This window comes from Megascapheus bottae, chromosome 8 (assembly GCF_031878675.1).
Source record: "Megascapheus bottae isolate mThoBot1 chromosome 8, mThoBot2.hap1, whole genome shotgun sequence".
Lineage (NCBI taxonomy): Eukaryota > Metazoa > Chordata > Mammalia > Rodentia > Geomyidae > Megascapheus > Megascapheus bottae.
In genome coordinates this window covers 41834789-41856532 of record NC_143516.1, presented here as the reverse complement: position 1 = coordinate 41856532, position 21744 = coordinate 41834789, and the positions used below count along the sequence as shown (strand labels likewise).

The 21744-nt window shown below is 40.1% G+C and overlaps 1 protein-coding gene across 1 annotated transcript in view; it reads right to left on the bottom strand.

The window, feature by feature from the left end:
- Positions 1–13288: 13288 nt before the first annotated feature.
- The window catches only part of Popdc3 (popeye domain cAMP effector 3), a 30647-nt gene continuing 22191 nt past the window's right edge, over positions 13289–21744 (bottom strand). The window contains exons 2-4 of the mRNA XM_090337695.1: positions 16588–17319; positions 14794–14902; positions 13289–13752 (exon numbers count right to left, since the gene is read on the bottom strand). Coding sequence (XP_090193821.1) covers positions 13471–13752; positions 14794–14902; positions 16588–17072 — 876 coding nt within the window. The 5' untranslated portion in view covers positions 17073–17319 and the 3' untranslated portion in view covers positions 13289–13470. The remainder of the gene's footprint in view (positions 13753–14793; positions 14903–16587; positions 17320–21744) is intronic.

Genomic DNA, 21744 nt, shown 5'->3' with positions numbered 1-21744 from the left:
AGAAGAAAACGATCACAACCATTTAGTCCTCAGCCATGGCACTTAAAAAGGTTTTATCATTTTAATGTATGAACAACTGGTTTATAGGTGGCATCTGAAGCATATAATAGGTAAAAAGAAAAATGTTGTGGGGCTGGAAATGTGGCTTAGTGGGAAAGTGCTTGCCTAGCATGCACAAAGCCCTGGATTTGATTCCTCAGCAACACATAAACAGAAAAGGCTGAAGGTGGCACTGGGGTTCAAGTGATAGAGCTAGCCTTGAACGAAAAGAAACTCAGGCAGGAGTGTGGCCTAGAGGCAGAATACTTGCCTAGCATGCATGAAGCCCTGGGTTCAAATCCCTGGTACCACATCCATAGAAAAAGCCAGAAGTGGTACTGTGGCTCAAGCAGTAGAGCTCTAGCCTTGAGAAAGCCCAAGGACAGTGCCCAGGCCCTGAGTCCAAGCCCCAGGACTGGCCAGAAAAAAAAAAGAATGAAAAGCTCAGGGACAGTGTTCAGGCTCTGAGCTCAAGCCCCAGGACCGACATCAAAAATGGGGGGGAGGAAATATTGTTAATGGTAGAAAAATATCTTTTGGCAATTCTTTTTTAAAAGAAAATCTTTATTATGCTTAAGTAGTTGTACAAAGGAGTGGAGTTGCCATTCCGCTGGGCAGTTTATGAATACAGTTCATTACACCAAGTCACTTTTTTTTTTTTTTGCCAGTGCTGGGCTTGAGCTTAGTGCCTGAGCCCTGTTCTTGGACTTTCTCAAGGCTAGAACTCTACGAAGACACTTGAGCCTCAGCACCACTTCTGGCTTTTTTCTATGTATGTGGTACCGAGGAATCAATCCCGGGCCTTCGTGCATGCTAGGCAAGCACTGTACCACTAGGCTATACTCCCAGCCCCCACACACTTTTAACATTCCCACACACCTCTCTCAACCCACCCCTTTCCTCACTTTATTTTTTAGGATATGTATGAATTGTTTTTATGCTATTTAACAAGCAATTCATGTGTACAATGCATTTGATTTGTGTCATTCCTTCAACATTTTGACCCCCATCCGACTCACTTATTCCCTTATTTTTCTTAGTTTTGTGGTATATACACTGAGTTCTTGGCTACATTCTCCCCCTTTCCCCCACTTCATTCATCTACTCCTCTCACGTCCACTCCCCTTTGCAAGTACCCATTTCCAATTACTTATCTCATTTGGCTTTGACTTAGTCTTTCTAAAGAATTATGCTATTTGAGCTTTCCATAGAGTCTGTTTCACTCCAGATCATATATATCTAATCTCCTTCTGATAATCCTAATAACAGTTCTTAGATAATCTAGATAAGATTTTAGAAGGCATGCAATGACTTTTCATCTGTATTGATAAGACCAAGGGCACCTACGGTGCAATAATTACCATTCTGTTGTACAAACTAATCCTCCAAAAGACTGGTTTGGAAGGTGAATGTGAGGCCTGATAACAGCAAGCCAAGTAATTGACAGAAAAGTAGGCTGGGAGTTTGGCCTAGTGGTAGAGTATTGCCTAGCATGCACAAAGACCCAGGTTCAGTTCCTCGGTACCACATACATAGAAAAGAAAGCCAGAAGTGGTGCAGAGGCTCAAGTGGTAGAGCTCTAGCTTTGAGAAAATCCAAGGACAGTGCTCAGGCCCTGAGCTCAAGCCCAGGACTGGCAAATAAATAAATAAATAAATAAATAAATAAATAAATAAATAAAAGAAACAAAGCTCCAACCCAACACATTAAAAAAATGGAGTAGTGAAATAATGTGTGTGTGTGTGGGGGGGGGAGACAATAACTATATGATCCAGCATTAATTTTCCAAGAGAAAAGAATTATTTAAATGTAATTTTTATTATTACTGCTTTTTAATTTTTGTAGTAAATTCATAAAAATAAGATACTGCTGTAGCTTAATGCATATATAAAGCCTAATAAAATATTTATGAGACACATACTATCAGATTAAAAAAATCATTTTTATAAAAAATGGCAAACATAAGGAAATATTTCTTTAAGATCAAACATATGTGACCCAGTTTAGAACTGTACAAAATGGCTGCAATGAAAACAACCCATTTTTAAAAGTCATACTTTGCAGTGGTAGAGATTTTAGAGAAATTGAGGTTCTATTTAGAGTATAAGAAGAATAACAGCACTTTGGGTAAGATTTCTGACAGAAGACAAAATACTCCTGTGATTTTATTGGTTACAATTTTTTCTTCATTTTTTTCTCTTCTCCCTCCCTCCTTCCCTCCCTCCCTCCTCCCTCCCTCCCTCCCTTCCACCCTCCTTTCTTTCCTTCCTTCCTTCCTTCCTTCCTTCCTTCCTTCCTTCCTTCCTTCCTTCCTTCTTTCCTTCTTTCCTTCTTCCTTCCTTCTTTCTCTTGGTACATAGGTTTGAAATCAAGACCTCATGCTCTTACTTGGCTTCTCTGCTCACAGCTGGTACTCTGCCACTTGTGCTCTGCTCCTGTTTTCAACTTTTTGCTGGCTAGTTGTAGATAGTCTGATAGACTTTTCTGCCCAAGCTGGTTTTAAACCTCAGTCACCCTGAACTGAGACTGCTGAGTAGACAGTATTAAAGGCATGAGTCACCAGCACTCGGCACCTTCCTATTATTTTTATATCAACCATATCACTTTATGAGAGGTGTATGAATATATTATAAGCTCAGAAAATGGAATCTAAGAGCATTTAAATGTGAATCCAGAAATCCTGGTATTGTTTTGAAGATTTCATATGACTTGGAATAATGAATAAATAAAAACTTCCATCTGGGAAATTGATGCTAAATGGAAAAAAATTAGTAGAAAATATTACAGTTGATCACAGTGCATTCAGGACTTACCTTGTTAATTGTGTTAAAAGGTTGGCATGAGATTTCAAAGTGATGTAGAACTCCCAAGCAGCTTGTTTTCAGATTGTTCTGGCCTTTATTACTTGCTCCTTGTAATGCGTTTAGTTTAAAACGTGCTTTCTTTGTCTAAGTGGTAAGTTTCTGGTGGGTAGAAAGTGTGCTCAACTCATCTTTTATATCTCTAGGGCACCTAACATGATTCACTTGGCATTTGGAACTCAGTAAATATCTGTTGATTGACTAGCGGAGTACATTTGCAATAGACTGGATAGTAGACATTTTTTCAATAGAAGGTGGTTTTTTTAAAAAAAATTACATATCTCACAACTTAAGTTATTCTGAATGGGAAAAGTAACAGAAGAAATATGTGCCAACACATCAATAGAAATTGTGTTATGGGAGTGGAATTCTTTTTTCTTTTATCCATTCCAATTTGCTTCTAATAGGATTATATTACCTTTCCAAGACAAGAAATAAATTACAACAAACTGGTACTTAATATTGAATCAGACTGGGTCACTTTATTGGAATGGTGATGAGATTCCAGCCATGAGGGTGACATCCTGCTCCCCTGCCCACTCTCCCACTCCCCATTGTGAATGCCTTCCCCGCTCTCCCATCCAGCTGACTCATGATGTGACAGGCAAGGAACCCCAGGGAAAGAGAGGCTTGCAAGGAGAAGGGAGAAAGGACGAGGGAAGAGATTTCTTCGGAATCCATTCATTGATACATTCAGAGCCCTGACTCTTCTAATGGGTGGGAAATGTCCATGTTAAGACGCAGCAGTCGAGGCAGAATGAAAGCATCTCCACAGTTCAGATGATAGCCAGTGATAGCCAGACTCTAGGGCCAACAGCCCAGAGACCGCCTAGCCAAGCCGCTGTGCAGGGAATCCAGATAACTCCAGGACAGAGTGAGATCAACAACCTCCTCCTCCTGTGCCTTTGCACCATAGAAACTTAGGCCTGGCCTCCCATGCAGCAAGGAGAGGAACAGAAAGATAAGGGTTCATTTCAAATAACTTTGAAATAGAACAAAATTGTTAAAGTGGCAAGAACAAGCATTTTCTTCTGCCATGATTCCAAAGTGGGTGTAAGCACAGGATGAGATTGATGGCGAGTGAAGAGAGGTGAAGTTGTGTGTGTGTGTTCCCCATGCTAGTCAATAGCTCCTCGATTTACATGTGCTCTACATTGTAGTTACTTTTATCTGAAGGAGTTCGGTGAATACTTGATACATGCCAGGCACTAGGTTAAGCGTGTTTTTTTACACTACTATATTTTTATATAGTTATAATTATGGTAAAAACATGGAGCCTAGCTCAGTGCAAAGTCAGAGGAGCTCCCAAACCATTTGTTTTTGAGAAAAATGGAAAAGAAAATATATTTATTTAAACCCATTATGTAGCACTTAAAATGAAGTCACTCACAGGAGATATAATGTTTTAAAATAAATTAATTGAGCAGCCTGAAGCTAAGAAGGCTTGGGAGTCTTGACTTCCTACTTAAACAATCAAAATTCAGCATACAACACACACACACACACACACACACACACACACACACACACCCCACACACACACACACATGGTAGAATGAAACTTAAGCATAATGAATCTGAAACCACCAACCAATGTTTCATTAGACTTTACCAACCAGAAACCATCAGTATCTTCTTGTGAGAACTTTCTTCTTTAACCAGTTTAATATATGCTCTTTGTCTTGAGTTCTTTTCTAACCTTAAAAGTCAGGGAGCATTGAGACCGTTGTGGTCTGAGGCTGTCTGGCTCATGATCTACTGTCTGCAGAAATAAGCTCTATGGATATTCAAGCTTTTAATCCAAAGCATGATCTCGGAACTGAAAAATAACCTATGGTACTACAGAATTGAAATCAAATTGGGAGAAGGATTCAGGATTACAATGTAGCTGAAGATTCAAGATCAGGTCCAGTGACTTTTTCCTTCTTAGCTGTAGATAGTTACAAAGCTGTTATTACAAGCTCTGTATCTTATACCTCGTGGTGAGCAAAACACAGATCAGTGGAAAGTGTGAAAGGGAATTCCTTTTCAGAAAAATAGATGTTGTGCTTGTATATTGGTTAAACTTTTATCTCATGGGAGCCAATATGCATCATTGCTCTGTTCTTTCAAAATCTCTTATATCACACTAAAAGTATCTTCCATATCTTTGAGTCCTCATTGGCTTCTACTTGCAAATGTTTCATTGAACATGAAGTTTTCTTTAACTTGAGAGGAACAATCTAGATAAAGTACCATGTGGATGAGATGTGCCGCCTGTAAAGCAGGATTGCTGAGATCATGAAGGCTTCTTAGTGAACATCTGGAGAAATCACACATGAGCTGTGGAAATGCATGGAATGTAATTATGCCATTCACAATTTACCTGCTTGTTAGGCAAGCACTCTACCACTTAAACCACATTTCCAGCCCCTATTGTGTTATTTTTTTTTAGGTAGAGTCTCATTTTGTGAGCAGGATCCCTGGGCTGTGATCCTATTTACACTTCCCCTCATCAGTGGGGATGACAAAACCTGTGTCACTGTCACTGTGCCCAACCATTGTGCTTCCCTTGTACCTGGGATAAAGGGCACCCCACCTCATTGGATGAGATGGAGTTGACCTTGAACCACAATCCCTGATCTCTGCCACCCAAGCAGCTAAGATTATAGGCTTGAGCCACTCCAAGTTCTCTCATTATGCACACTGATAACTATTTTTATTAGAGCATACTGAATTACACATTTTACTTGCAGACCTCAAGCTGATGGCTGATGCTTCAGAGGAAAGGTTCACATTTGGCTACTGTTCCTCATACTACCACTAAGGAATTCATTAAGATGTATAATTAGCATTTTGGCATTGACTTTTCCTTCAGCTCAGATTGGGGACATTTTAGTACTTTCCAAAGTCAGGAACAGAGTCAGGCAAACAGTGCCATGTGGAGAATGTCAGGACACTGATTTAGTGGAACTGGGCCTGAATGTTAGCTTGACTAATGGTGACTCAGCCTCTGTAATCTTTATACAGAAAGTGAAATTCTTCAAGGAACATGCAAATTAAATCATGTGCACACACATACATACACACACACATCCACATCCACACACACACATGCTTTGCAAGCTGTAAAGCATTAAAGAAATGTAAAGCACTGTTTTGTAATTATGTAAATCAAGAGATAACATTGCATTCAATAAGCAGTAGTCTCAGTTTTGATGAGCCAAAACGTGGCTCCTGCATCAAAGGGAGCTGAAATCCAACTACAGAATTAGGCAAAAGCAAATATTTTCAAATCCCATAAATAAAATGACATAATATTTGTTAAGATCCCCATAGGTTTATTGAAATAAGAGTAAGGAGTGAAATTAATATCACAAATTCAAAGCACAAACTAGTTTTTAGGGAAACAAATGTTTTAATGTTTCCTGTCCATCCTTAATAGGTAGCAGGTCCCCCCCCCGGTATACTGTGTGTGTATTATATATAGATAGATAGATAGATAGATAGATAGATAGATAGATAGATAGATAGATAGATATTTGTTTATTTGAAAGAGGAAAGGGAAGGGGGGAAAACAAGATGATTGGGGGCTGGGGGGAGGGAAACGGGGACAAAAACATGAGAAGGGGTATCAATGTGTGAGAAGTAATGCACATCCTATCTGACAAATGTAACTGCAATCCCTATATATATTACCCCGACAATATAAATAAATAAATAAATGATTTTAGAAAAGAAAAAAATGGAGGTTCTATCTCCTCTTAAATTACATTGATAGAAAAATGATCAGCTAGCAGGTTTTAAGACTAGACAAACTTAGCATAATAATAAAACTTCAAATTATGTTCAGACAATGCTGATGTTATAAGCAAATTTACAGTTTGGTTAAAATGATGGTAATATTCACAATGAGATGACTAAGAACTAAAGTAATACTGTAATCTTGCTGCATCTTTTTGTATTTTGGCTTTGATGTAACATAAAATTCTCGCACATTAAACTTGTATTTTAATAGGTCTATATGATACCAATATTTATTATTTTATACAATATGTTAAATTTGTAGTAGCATGAAAAATATAGTAGAGATGGGCCCCCTGCATACTCTCTTTTAGTATGCATAAAGGCTGTCTTTTAGAGAAATAGCATTAATTCTGGATATCAGTTTTGAATATTTAAACTTTTTTTAAGAACTCAAAACGTTGGGGAACTTGGACCAATTACAAAGTCTCATCTGGTGGCACTTATAGATTTCTGTCCTTAGTTGAAGCAAAGGTCTCCAGCACATGCTGCTGTATAATGTATTGCATTTATAATGTCTCCTTTCTGCTTATTTTTCTTACTTGTTTCATCTTAGGAAATTTCATTTGGTAACTGCTCTGTCAAGTTAATTCTCTTTTCCTGGGTTTGTGTAGTCCAATAATGTGGCAACCAGGGCTTATCTGGCTGAGCAGAGAATGACTGAATTTCCTTTTGCTTCTTCAGTAAAGAGGCAAGAAAAAAAATCCTCAATTCACAAAAAAATTGCTTGGAGAACATCATGCTATTATTTTCCCCCCAAACTTAAAATCATTTCTTTAATCTTCAAATGGTTGTACAAATGGTTACAATTTAACACATGTATTCATGTGTCCTGTGCCTCTTAATCCATCACCCCCTCTGCTATTCCTTTTGTGTGTATGTATGTCAGTCATGGGGCCTTAACTCAGATCCTGGGCATTGTCCCTGAGCTCTTTTGCTCAAGGCTAGCACTCTGTCACTTTGAACCACTGTGCTACTTCTGGTTTTCTGGTTAATTGGGGTGAATCTCACAGACTTTCTTGCCTGGGCTGGCTTTGAACTGTAGTTCTCAGAACCCAGCTTCCTGAGTAGCTAGGATTACAAGCGTGAGCCACTGGCACTCGACGTCCTTCTACTATTATTTATCGTAATTAATCTCAGGACTTTAAGCTCCAGACTGTAGAATCTAGTGCAAATCACAATGCGTGCGCGCTTTCTCTCTCTCTCTCTCTCTCTCTCTCTCTCTCTCTCTCTCTCTCTCTCTCTCTCTCTCTCTCTCTCTCTCTCTCTCTCTGTCTCTCTCTCTGTCTCTCTCTCTGTCTCTCTCTCTCTCTCTCTCTCTCTCTCTCTCTCTGTCTCTCTCTCTCTCTCTCTGTGTATTTGCACATCAGATCAGATGCAAGAAAACAGCTCTGAGAGCACAAGTTTCCAAATATATAGATGAAGTAAAGGCTTGAAGAAAGGGCCTACAGCCTCAAGGGAACATGGCACAATTACAGAGCATGGGTATTAATGGGCTCATTTTGTGCCAAAGTCCTCCCATCCCTCCTCACTTCTACTCAGACTCTCCTTACCACAAAAATTGAACATAAAAATCACAAGTCCATAAATCCAATTCCTTAAACTCATAGAGACAAGTCTTGGCCCTGAACAAGTGTTGCTTTGTAGGTCTGTGACCTGGGTGATAACAAAGGGCCTCTGGGCCTCCACAAGCCCCAAATACGGCTTAATGGTCTGCTGGCTTAAAATTCTTAGTGCTTTTTTTTTTAAATAATGAGGTCTATTTACTTATGGCAATATGGGTTCTGTATACAAGGTCACGAACAGGGTCAGGTACTGTGCTACATGCCTGTAATCCCAGTTATGTGAAAATATGGGAAGGATCTACAAAGCAAAAACAGAAGACATTTTAAAACAAAAAGGGCTGGAAGTGGGACCAAATGGTAGACTACCTTTTAGCCAAGGTGAGGCTCTATGTCCAAACCCCAATACCACCACAAAGAAAAAAAAATAAAACCAAGTAATACAAAAGAAAACTGCAGCCTATAAAGCATTTTTTTGTCAGTCCTGGGCTTGAGCTCAGGGCCTGAGCACTGTCCTTGGCCTTTCTCAAGGCTAGAGCACTACCACTTGAGCCTCAGCACCACTCTCAGTTTTTTCTATGTATGTGGTACCGAGGAATTGAACCCGGGTCTTTGTGCATGCTAGGCAAGCACTCTACCACTAGGCCAAACTCCCAGCCCCCTATAAAGCATTTTTAAGATAAGAACACAACCCTGTTCCTCATCTTACTTCATTTTACCAATGAGAAAATTCACCAAAGGAATTTAGGACTGGCATACACTAGGCCGAGATTAAAATGAGATGAATCTTTTAAAATTCAAACTCAAATTTCAGTGGACCACAGAATTACAATCCAGGGATGCTTTTTCTAGAATATCTACCATTTCTGCCTTCTGCCTGGGCAGATTATTCTTTTGAGACAAATCAAGTGTGGTTTGCTAGACATGTACTTCAGGTGCACAGTGCCTGAATGTCATTGAAGGTCGTTTGAAATTTTATTTTTTTGGAGTCACAAAACCTGGTGCAAAGCAAAGTGTGAGATCATCACCTCTCTGTTAATACGGAGTGACTACACCAGCCTACACAAAGACAAGGCCATGGAATCTCCCTGAGCCCCTCTCTTCTTTTGTTTTGTTTGCCTGCGTTATCTGCTGTATTTGTATCTCTTTCTCCCCATACTAAACATAGCTTGATTTCTGGGTAACTTGTCTATAAAACTCCCTCATTCTCCTGCTGTCATGTGATCTGAGCCAAAAATCAATATTCCATTCCTGTGTGGCTTTCTTCTCAGTGAACTTTCATTACTAGAAAGCTGCTTACCAATTAATTGTTGTTAAATTATTACCTGATTCTATCTTAAGGTGTTAACTGTTACCTGGTATTAATGTAAGGTAGAAATGCTCTCCATTTTACTACTTATTACCATAAAATCTTGAAGAGATAACTGAATTTCTCCCGGAGACCTCAATTGCTGCCAGACAGTTGCTGTCTGTGACGGTTCTGTGTGTCCAGAGGCAGAAGAAACCATCCGGTGTTTCCTCAGCTCATGCTCATCTTGCCGCCTTCGGTAGCTTATCCAGACTCATGACTCAGACCTTGTAATACAGATGCTAACATACAGAAAAACTAGTACACATTACATAGCCTTATCGCCCTCACTGGCTTTCAACCCTTAATCAACTGAGTAAACAGAAAGAATAACTAGAGAACTTTCACAGACATGCACAACATCTCTCCTTACAATGAACTGTCCACCAAGGACCCCAAGTTCCATCATCGCTGATGCCAGGCACCAATGGTTTGCACCTATAATCCTAGCTATTCAGGAGGCTGAGATCTGAGAATCGTGGTTCCAAGCCAGCCCAGGCAGGAAAGTCCATGAAACTCTTGTTTCCAATTAAGCTGGAGGTGGCACGGTGGCTCAAGTGGTAGAGTCCTTGCCTTGAGCAAACGAAGCTCAGGGACAGTGCCCAGGCTGGCAAAAAACAAAAACAAAACGAACGAAACCCCAAAAAAGACTGTGCCAAGCCCTGACCTACTTGATTTTAGAAAGCAACAGTTTTAACCTAAGCCATGCCATTCTGACTATACAAAGATAACTTTACATCTTGTTTATGCAAGTAAACAACCACCATCTGTCAGAACACCACAAAGCACAAACTGGTAATACTTTATATGTGCCAGTAAACAATGACATCAGCAAATATATCAAATCATAGCAGAAACAGAAGGCATCAACTTATTGAAGACACCGGACCCAGGATTTCTCTCACTGAAATTACATCAAAGAAGGAACTCCTAACAGAGAGAGGCTGCAATGGCGTGCCTGATGCGTCCATCAGGTCATCTGGTGTATGCTGTGTGTAGCAACAGTCAGGGAGTGATGGATTCCTAGCTCTGTCCCTGAAGATCCAGCTCTGCTCCATCCCCTGCCCAAGATAACACTGCCTGAAATCAGCTCTGCCCTTCAGCCAGCTTTGCACCTCTGGGTCTGGGCTCTTCACTATTATCTTATCCGATCACCAGCAGCTACTCTCTTGGCACCTGTATTGCTTTCTGCTCTGGCCTTAGGCAAGTCCTCCTTGAACCCTGCTATGCCTGTAACCCTTCCTAGCTATCCTGTAACCCATTATTGTGAAGTTTAATGTGTGGTGGACAGTTAAAACTGGAATATAGACTAATATGGCCTCTTAGCCTAGGCTAGCAGGTAACCTCAGTATTATTGAGCCAATTAACAATGAAATTGATGTAGTTTGCGGATCTGTTGTCATTCAGTACATCCTGACGTTGTGAGAACACAAATGTGTCTGGGTCTGCCACAGCTTGTTCATGCCACTGGGTCAGTCCCAAGTTGTCAAGGGAGCTCAGTACTTACCTGTAAAATGCATAATACATTTTTCTACAACGACCACAGACTGCATGTGATCTTCAGGAAACCAATTTTCCCAAGCTAAGAAGGGTTCAGATCTGCAACTAAGCCTTGTCTACAAGGCTATATTCATATCAAGCAGGGTCCTGTGGTGATGGGCTGAGCTCTCACTGTGGGGTATTGCCTGTCCAGGCAAACCCTGGCCTTTGCAGCAGAGCCTGTGAACGATGTACAACATGTCCATTACTTGTTTATGGACATTCTGTTTACTCAGAAACTATTGTGCTTCCTGTGAAAATGTCTCTTTTTAAGCAGTAAAGATTAAGTCTGAGAAATTATTTGTAGCAAGAAAATAGTTTTCCAGTGGGATTGCATTAAACTGCAGAGCTTCTGCATGGCGAAGGACATAGCTAGCTAGCAAGATAAACAGAAAGCCCACACAGATTTGGAAAAGAGCTTCACTAGCCAAACAACAGACAAGGGCTTCATATCTTACATATACCTAGAACTCAAAAAATTAAATCCCCTAAAAACAAATCCTCCAAGAAATAACCATCCCATTAACAAGTGGACTAAAGGCTTAAAGAGACTTCTATGAAGAGGAAATAAGGCCAGTAGACATATGAAGAAATGCTCAACATCTCTAGCCATAAATGCAAATCAAAACAATACTGAGATTCCATCTTACCCATTAATGATAATGGACAGTTTCAAGAAATCTAATAACAATAGACACCAGTGGAGATGTGGCCAAAAGGGAGCACTACTACATGTTGGTGGGAGTGGAATCTTGTTCAACTACTCTGGAAAGCAGTATGGAGGTTCCTCAAAAGACTAAACATAGAGCTTTCCTCTGACCCAGCAATCCCACTTCTGGACATTTACCCAAATGACAACCAACAAAGCTACCAGCACAACCATGTTGTTACAGCATTCCTTACCATAGCTAAGATATGGAATCAAGCCAAAAGCCCCTCCCTAGACAAATGGATCAAGAAACTGTAGCATATGGGCCAGAAGCATGGCCTAGTGGTAGAGTGCTCACCTAGTATGCATGAAGCTCTAGGTTAGATTTCCTGGTACCATACACACAGAAAATACCGGAAGTGTTGCTGTGGCTCAAGTGGTAGAGTGCTAGCCTTGAGGACAGTGCCCAGGGCCTGAGTTCGAGTCCCAGGATTGGCAATGAATAAATAAATATTCTTCTTGGAAAAAAAGAAAATGTAGCATATATATACAGTGGAATTCTATGATTCCATTAGAAAGAATGACATTGACCCATCAGTAAAGAAATGGAAAGACTTGGAGAAAAAATAATCATATTACGCTAAGTAAGCCAGACCCAAAGAAACATAGGTCCCATGGTTTCCCTCATTTGTAATAATTAGTATATGTCTAGGATAGTCCTAGAAGAGGATTCTATTAGCTCAATAGCTATTTACATATGGTCGTATAAGATGATGCTAACCCAAGTGAACTTCAAGATATGGAGACAAGAGGTTTTCTTTATTGTTGTTGTTAATCTAGTGTGTGAAGTTATTCTTTTCTTTCATTACTTTTTCCGTTGTTTTTATCCTCTGTTGTCACTGCTTTGGATTTTGGTACTTTGTGTCTTGTATATATGTTTATCTGATTTGGGGAAGAGGAGGGGAATAACAAAATGGTGAGGCAAAGATACAAAGGGTGAGCCAATGCAACAGAGATACTCACAAGACATTGGAAATGAACTTTACAAATCTGGGGAGGGATTGGAGGAGGGAAGTGGGAGAAAATGAGAAAGGAGGTAACAATGTTTGACAAGAAATGTACTCATTACCTTACACATGTAACTGTAACCCCGCTGTACATCACCCTGACAATACAATTAAATTGAAAAAAAAATAGTTTTCCAGATTGGCATATGATTGTTTCTTATATTTATTCTATTTTTTTAGTCTTATTAAATAACTTCACAGGTAAGAAGAGTAATCGTGCCTGGCTTTCATCAGTGGTTGTAGCAGAAAAGCCACATCTTGCCATGTTTATGTGAACATTAATAAGCAACTTACAGGCCTAAAAGTCAACAGGAAGACAACATATGGGAGAAAATCTGAGAGAAACCTGTGAAAATGCGAAGTTACATTTTCCAAATTCCGAGACAAACTGTGCATCATCATTCACCCTCTCGCAATTGTAATAATAAGAAATATAAGAAAAAAGTTGTAAAATTTATTTGCAACACAACAGTTGAGATAAATAAAAATAACTGGTAATGGCATCGTTCCGCTGAATTTCAGTTACAAAAATATTAGTGAGCTCAACTTTCTGTATTTTGCTATTTCATTTCAGGGAATGACGAAGATATTTTTAATAGTTATGAAATGTTATATTTTGATGTCAATTATCACAGTATCGTCTGGAATTCCGGAACTGTCCTGTCAGGGGTGATCTGGGCATTTGTGGACTTGACATATGATAGTAGTTAGGTAATCGGATATCGTAGTGGTAACTTTTCCCTGTGTATACCCTGTCATTCAGGGCATAGAGTTTATCTGCAATGTCACTGCCAATTAAAACTGAAAACAGGCGGGAAATGTAACGATGTTGAGCAAAGAGCAAATATAGCTTCTTTCTCCTCCAAGACACATATCGACAATCAGTTTCTGCTGTGAGGGTTACCTGGAAAAAAAAAAAGATGAGGAAGTAAGACATGTAGTCACTTTTTTTCTGAATGAAATGAATTTCATTCACTTTCTTTTAAAAACTCCAGTAGATCTATAATATAATGTAACAGTAGAAAAATCACACAGTTTATCACTACAAATAATCTATAATGTGAAAGATCATAATGTTGCACTTATCTTTTGCTTATCTTTTTTTTCTATTTGGTATTTATGATTCACATTTTACTGAAGGAAAAGCTATTTGAGGGGCCGGGAGTTTGGCCTAGTGATAAGAGTGCTTGCCTAGCATGCAAAAAGACTCGGTTCCTTGGTACCACATACATAGAAAAGCCAGAAGTGGGTCTGTGGCTCAAGTGGTAGAGCACTAGCCTTGAGGAAAGCCCAAGGACAGTATTCAGTGCTTGAGTTCAGTCCCCAGGATGGGAAAAAAAAAAGAATTCTAAGGAAAAGCTATTTGATATTAAAGTAGAAAACAGATCATTTAGAAGCATAGCCAAGTTAGTTATAAAGCCTATAAGCATTTAACCCTGTTTCTGTAGAATAAAACTGAAATCAAACACCTAATTTACATACAGATGAGTACTTTATCTATTAACTCATAGGCAAACAGTATACTAACATAAATGGAATTTACTGAAATGATTACTTGTCAAAGGTACCAGATGTGACAGAAGAAGTTACAGTTGTCATCTCATTGCTAGAAAATAACTAAATAACATCAGTATTTCAAAAGTATCATTTATGTAGTAACGAATATTCTTCTCAGTTCTTGGTGTTTTATAAATGTTTGTAGTATATAGTCAATCTCAATTAATTACATTTATTCACCAAATGTGAGGTTACACAAAGGAAATCTTAGGACTATTTATCATGGACTTTTTTGTTTCTATACCTATAAAGGTGCTGCAAAATAAATCCCAAAGTTAAAGTAAATTATTCTCATTTGCCTGTTGTTCTACTTGTTTTTTTTAAATACAAATACAATTTATCTGTTTGGATGAGGGAGTATGAACCCTGAAGTCTATTTATCCCTTACCTGAAAAATGCCTTCCTCTGTGGGTCTGAGTGAGTCCCACTCTGGAGAGTCCAGGAACTGAAAGGGGAAAATGTAATGCAGAAATTCACCATCCACTGTCACCCTGACCCTGCCAAACACAAGAACACCAGTCAGGAGGAAGGGAGAAGAACAGAACATGACTGGGGGAAAGGAGACAGGGGGAATACATTTCAGATCTCTGCTGATTCTTTGCCCTAGAATTGTGAAAGACAAATTACTGGATTCATAGACAAGGTTAACGTAACATCCTGTGAGATTCATATACACGAACGTTGCTCTCTGTGAGCTATTTTTAAGGCTAGTACTCTACCAGTGGAGCCACTGCTTCACTTCTGGCTTTTTGGTGATTAACTGGAGATAAGAATCTCACAGCCAGTCCAAGCTGGCTTCAGAGTGGATCCTCAAATCTCAGCCTCCTGAATAGCCAGGAGTGTGGGAGTCAGCCACTAGGATCCAGCTGTCACTCAGGAATCTGGACTATTGAATGAAATTCACCAGATAACTTATCAAGTGGCACTTTGATAATGAATGTACATTTATGGGTATGTATAGTACTTCAATAAAAACAGTTTAAATATACTCTGTGAAAATTTTAAATCAAATAGGAGAACATGTAGGAAGATGAAGGATCTACTACAAATATATCTGTAAACTAAGATTTTTTAAAAACATGAAATACATGAAATCTACATACATCCTGTGTGTGTGTGTGTTCCAATACTGGGTCTTGAACTTGGAACTTGAAGCTCTTGTTTGGCTTTCTTGCTCACAGCTGGTACTCTATCACTTGAATCATACTTCTGATCTTTTCTGCTCAGGCTGGTTTTGAATTTTGATCTCCCAGCTCTCAGCCTCCTAGCTACATATATTCTTAGCACTTCTAACAAGTGGGCATTTGCTAAGAATTTACTGAACAAACTTGGCAATGATTAAAATGAAAAGTTCTCTGTTACTTAAAAGAATGCCCTACGGGGGCCAGGAGTTTGGCCTGGTGGTAGAGTTCTTGCCTAGCATGCACAAAGACCCAGGTTCTATTCCTCAGTACCTCATACATAGAAAAAGCCAGAAATGGTGCTGTGGCTCAGGAGGTAGAGCTCTAACCTTGAGAAAGCCCACAGTCAGTGCTAAGGCCCCGAGTTCAAGGCCTAGCACTGGCAAAAAAAGAATGTCCTGTGAAAGAGACTTATTTAAATTTCTTCATGTGCCAATATAAGTTACTCGATTCAAGATGGCACAGTCCTCTTCGTGACTCTCAGTGATTAGGTAGGAAACAAATGCCATACCCAGATTAGCAAATTCATATTTTGTTTCTTGTATTTTTTTTTCAGTTGTGGCCTTGAACTCAACACCTGGGTACTGAACTTTTTCCACTCAAAGCTAGTGCTCTACCACTTAGAGCCACAGTGCCACTTCCAGTTTTCTGGTTGTTTTACTAGAGAGAGAAAGAGTCTCACAGACTTACCTGCCTAGATTGGCTTTGAGCCACAATGCTCTGATCTCAGTCTTTTGAGTAGCTAAGCTTACAGGAGTGAGCCACCAGCACCTAGCTCATACTCTGGCTTTAAGATCCACATTATTTATTCTCTAGGACAAAGGAGTATGGCTCTAGATTATTTCCTGTCTCAAGTAAATAATACCCAGTGCTCTATGTGATTCTGTTTGCCATTCATGTCAAACACCACCCAATACTACCCTCCATCAAGGTGGAAAAATACGACACAAACACACACAGCTGATACAGAGGAAAGGCATGCAGGCTCCAAGAGTACAAACCTTCCTGAAATAAGCAGGGAGAGTTTATCAATGGAAGTTTTCCCCTGCATGGCGTAACAGTGCTCTTTTTCCAAAGTAACCACTTCAGAGCTCAAAGCAATTGTTCTGAAGACAGGCAAAGAGATCCCCAGAGGCTGGAAAAGGGAGCTGTATAACACCTGGAATTCCCGGGCAAAGGTAATACTGTGCACTTGATATGCAATGTGAACAAACTGCATGAAGCAGATGACAAAAAGTACAAAGTTCCAGGAAAATATGTCAGCAGCACAGACATCTACCCATGCCCACACCGCAGAGCAAAGGAACCCCAGCCCCAGCAAACTGAAGACATAAAGGAGCCCGAAGAATCCACTGCCACCCATGAAACCTACTACAAATAAAATACTGGCAAGGTGATAAATGGCTCCTTCGGCCTCTTGCTTCCAGCTTGTACAGATTGGGTGCTCATCTATCAGGTTCTTCCATAAACTCGAATTCTTTTCCATGGCTCTCCTGTGGTTAGCTTCACTTTTCTACTGGTGTGAGATGATATGGAAGCGAGTGCTTAAATTCTCTGCGTTTTCATCCTTGAAGGTTGGCTCTAGCTTCACAAAACCTGGCAGACAATGGGGCTGGCAGTGATTGATGAAGAGAATTGTGGGTCTGAAAGGTAGAAAACTAAGAATTGCATGCTCGAGGCTTCAGGTTCATCCAGATTCTGCTTTAAACAGTCCATAGATATTCTGCTAGTTCCTGTGCAAGGGGAAAAAGGAGACAGGATCTAATTAACCAAAAACAAAATGAATTTTAAAAAGAACAGTAGGTACTATCATTAATGTATCAACATCACTTATCCAAGTTGACCATCTATTTCCATAAAGTTGGAATATTTCAGGCACAAATGGTGCTCCTGTTTGTGATGTTTTTTATCATTGAAAAGCATGTGGAGAATCTAAACGGCCTACAACCAGCTGGACTGTACAGCAGCAATTCAGTGTGGTCGTGGATCACAATGATTAGAAATGCGATTCACAGCCTCTTTCCAGGCCTGTTGTATCAGAATTGCTGAGACTGGGGCCCAGCTAGCTATATTTTGAGCAAATGTCCCCTATAATTCTGATGTATGATTCTGTGTTCCTCCATCGCCCATCTTTTGAGGGGAAATCTAGAGGATGTTATGTTATTCATTCTATACATGAAGAGTTTGAGGCTCCAAGAGGCCAGCCATTCACCCAAAGCCACACAGGTTGGTGGCAGGGCATAACTTCTACATTGCTAGCCATGTGCCAGTTTAGTCATGTGGCTTCTCATGAAGGGTGTTCTAAATGTCGCACTGCAGGAAGTTCTATCAAATTGGTACACATGAAGAAAACACAGGGATTGTGAAAGAAATCATTTGAGGAAAATATAAATGTAGTACAGTTTTATGTAACTGTATTGGTGGCTGTTTCAGGTTAAAGGTTGCAATAAATAAATAAATATTGGGTCCTGCTAATTATACATTTATTTACCAGATGGTCAAAAATGTTACTGACTCCATTTCTCCACACATATATCCTTCACCCTTTCAGCCATATGGTGCAAATGCTAATATGTGATCTGAGTCAGAAGCGAATTAGCTGCGTTGACAGAGTTCCAGGATACATGTAGTGTTTACCACCAGGTTCCCTAACAATAAATGATTTTATTAGAAAGCATTCATGAGGTCAATTTTATTTTATTTCATTTTTTTTTTGCCAGTCTTGGGCCTTGAACTCAGGGTCTGGGCACTGTCCCGGAGCCTCTTTGTGCTTAAGGCTTGTGCTCTACCACTTAAGCCACAGCACTACTTCCAGCTTCTTTTGAGTAGTTTATTGAAAATAAGAGTCTCACAGGGATTTTTCTGCCCAGGCTGGCTTCAAACTTTGATCATTAGATCTCAGCCTCCTGAGTAGCTAGGATTACAGGCGTGAGCCATTGGTGCCTAGCTGTGAGGTTAATTAAAAAAAGAACAAAAATGAGGGGCCGGGAGTTTGGCCTAGTGGTTAAAGTGCTTGCCTAGCATGCATGAAGACCCAGGTTTGAATCCTCGGTACCACATATAGAAAAAAGCCGGAAGTGGTTCTGAGGCTCAAGTGGTAGAGCTCTAGCCTTGAGAAAGTCCAAGGACAGTGCTCAGGCCCTTAGCTCAAGCCCAGGACTGGCCAAAAAAAAAAAAAAAAAAAGAACAAAAATGAAAAATACAGCAACATTCAAAAGCCTTGAATGTGTATGCTATATTTAGTGTTTTATTTTTGAAATAGGTACTTTCCAGAACACCTGTTAATAAAGTATCAGATACCACAGGTCTTGTCCCATAGGGAGAAAAAGCATACATGGAGAGGCAAAAGAGACTTAGCTGGAGTGAGGAAGGAACAATGAAACCACTAACAACTAAAAGGGGAAAGAAAGTTCCTGATCAGTGACTCTCTTGGTAAGCAATGGCTTCCAGGACTCATCAGGCGAACCTTAAAGATAGGAAGGACCTTAAAGAAGGAGGGACAAGACAAAATTACTCACACCTAAAACTTCAGTCATACTGTTATTTTTACTTGTTTTTAACTATGTTTAAAGCATTCTCAGCATCCCTAAGTTTTCTCTTCCTCCACTCCAGACAATCTGTGATACCTTGTTCAAGGCAGACTTGCATTCTGAATGCATTCATTCCCTTCCCACACACTTTTTAAAATAATTTTATTATTTATTTATTTTGCCAGGCCTGGGCTTTTTTAGCTCAGGGCCTGAGCACTGTCCTTGGGCTTTCTCAAGGCTAGAGCTGTAACCACGTGAGCCACAGCACCATTTCCAGCTTTTCTATGTATGTGGTACCGAAGAATCGAACCCAGGTCTTCATGCATGCTAGGTAAGCACTCCACCAGCAAAACTCCCAGCCCCACACTTTATTTTTTTAATTAAAGAAAATGTTTATTAAATAGAAGGGTTTACTATTATGTAAGTCAGGACACGAGTGCATTTCTTTTTGGAGAAAGGAAAAGAAAAAACTGGGAGAGAGCAAGGGACTGGATGACATTTTCCATGTTTTTCCTTTTCCAACAAAATGTAAAAAGCCCATGCCTCAGGATTCTTGCATAAAGAAAACTTGACAAAAAAATGTAATGAAACCAGGCACTGGTGGCTCACACCTGTAATCCGAGCTACTCAGGAGGCTGAGATCTTAGAATTGCAGTTCAAAGCCAGCATTAAAGTCCATGAGACTTTTATTGCAAATTAACCACCAGAAAACCAGAAGTGGCACTGTGGCTATAGGGGTAGAGCACTAGCCTTGCGCTGAAGAGCTCAGGGACAACACCCAGGCCCAGAGTTTTAAGCCCCACTACCAATACGGGGGGGAAATGTAATGAGGGAGTTTAGCCTTGTGATAGAGTACTTGCTTAGCACAAAGACCTGGATTCGATTCCTCAGTACCACATACATAGTAAAAAGCCAGAAGTAGTGTTGTGGCTCAAGAACAGTGTTCAGACCCTGAATTCAAGCCCCAGGACTGGAAAAAAAAATGTAACTGTGATTACTAGTCTTCCAATGCCAGTCTTCAAAACGACTTAAAATGATGGCATTTTTAGATTAGGATACCAGAGACACACAAGCCAATATTGAAAGGAATTGCTAATAGGGCTTTGAACTTTGGTTTGAACTTTCTTAAATATTTATAATCTTCAACAAACTAAAAAAAAACAAACGATGTTTTGTCGAGAAAGGCTGTGTAAAATGTCTGTGGAACTCAGAAGCAAGCCGACAGGGCTCTTGTCCTCTTAAAATGGTTATTTTGAGATTTGAGAGATATATTAGGGCCTCTACATTCCAGAAGTGTGAGCACAGAGCAACTGTGCTTCCAGCCCTTTCCTGTCTACTTCTATTTCATTAAGCTGTGACCAGGCCATCTTGCTATCCTTGACACTGTATTGCTCAAGTGTGCTGACTTGCTCGGATTAAATTACTCCCCACCCAGCCTTTCTCCACTAGCAGTGTTTTTATTCAGTCACCAAAACAGATGTAGGTTATTAGAAGAGGAAGAACTGACAGGGGCAGGTGATGGGCAGAAACCATCCTCAGATAAGACACCAGCCGCACTGCATGAATGTTGAACATGATTCATGGACCAGCTGCCTGCCTTAAAGGCACTCACACTGGAAGTCAAGTTTGTGCGTAAATTAATGCTGAAATGCCCAAGGAGTGCAATGGATTTCTTTCCTTCTGAAGAAGTCAGCATGCTGAGCTAACAAATGATGGAGACAAGATTCTGTGCAAACACAAGATGCCCAAGCTTACCCCCTAAATTTTCTTCTCTTTACATTTTCAGACAGTGGGTTTTAATGGCAGGAGGAAATTCGAAAGATGAGACAAGGATGCTGAGGGGAAAGCAATAGAAACCTGGTGGCACAATGATGAAGATGAGTTCAGAAATAGTGTTTATCTGCTCAGCACTTTTACATTTGTCACCTCACCGCCTGAAGAGAGGCAGCATCTAGATCTTCATGTCCAGGTTACAAATGGGAAAAGCAGGGCACCAGGTGATGAAATCCCTGACTTCAGGTTAAAAAAAAAGAGGCAGTTAGTAATATCCGGTACAGTGGAAAGGCATGGCCTTATGGTCAGCTCCACTGGCAGGCCAAGCTGCCTTTCAGGCTATGAATCTAGCAGTATGAATGTGTTAGGAAACCAAAATGGAATAGTTTTCCTGCACAGTCTTGCTGAGAGAATAAAAACCCTACAGCAGCCACTTAAAGTGTGCTACCTCTGCTTGTTCTGCTTAATCCATCATGTGGAACGATGCTGGAGACACAGACAGGGCTCATGAAGGATTTTGCTGTCTTTTGCTGTGGCATTGATTCCTTTCCTAGACTCGGAAGTTCTAAAGGGCAGCAAGGACAAAGACAAATTTTGTTTTTTTTGTGAGTCTGACCCTTTGAGATCAAAGACTGTTGGTTGGATACACTGTGGGGGGGGGGAGTGCATTTAATCTCCAACATGAGATACTGCAACATCTTGTGTTCACAGAAGGGCACGGAAGTGGGAAGTTTCCCAATATCCAAGAGATTTTAGTACAGATGAACTGAGGAGCTGGAGCTTCACTTTTTTTTAAGTATCTGCCAAAACTCTAAATTCTCAGGGGAATTCTTTCATCTGTCTACAACCTTGAGC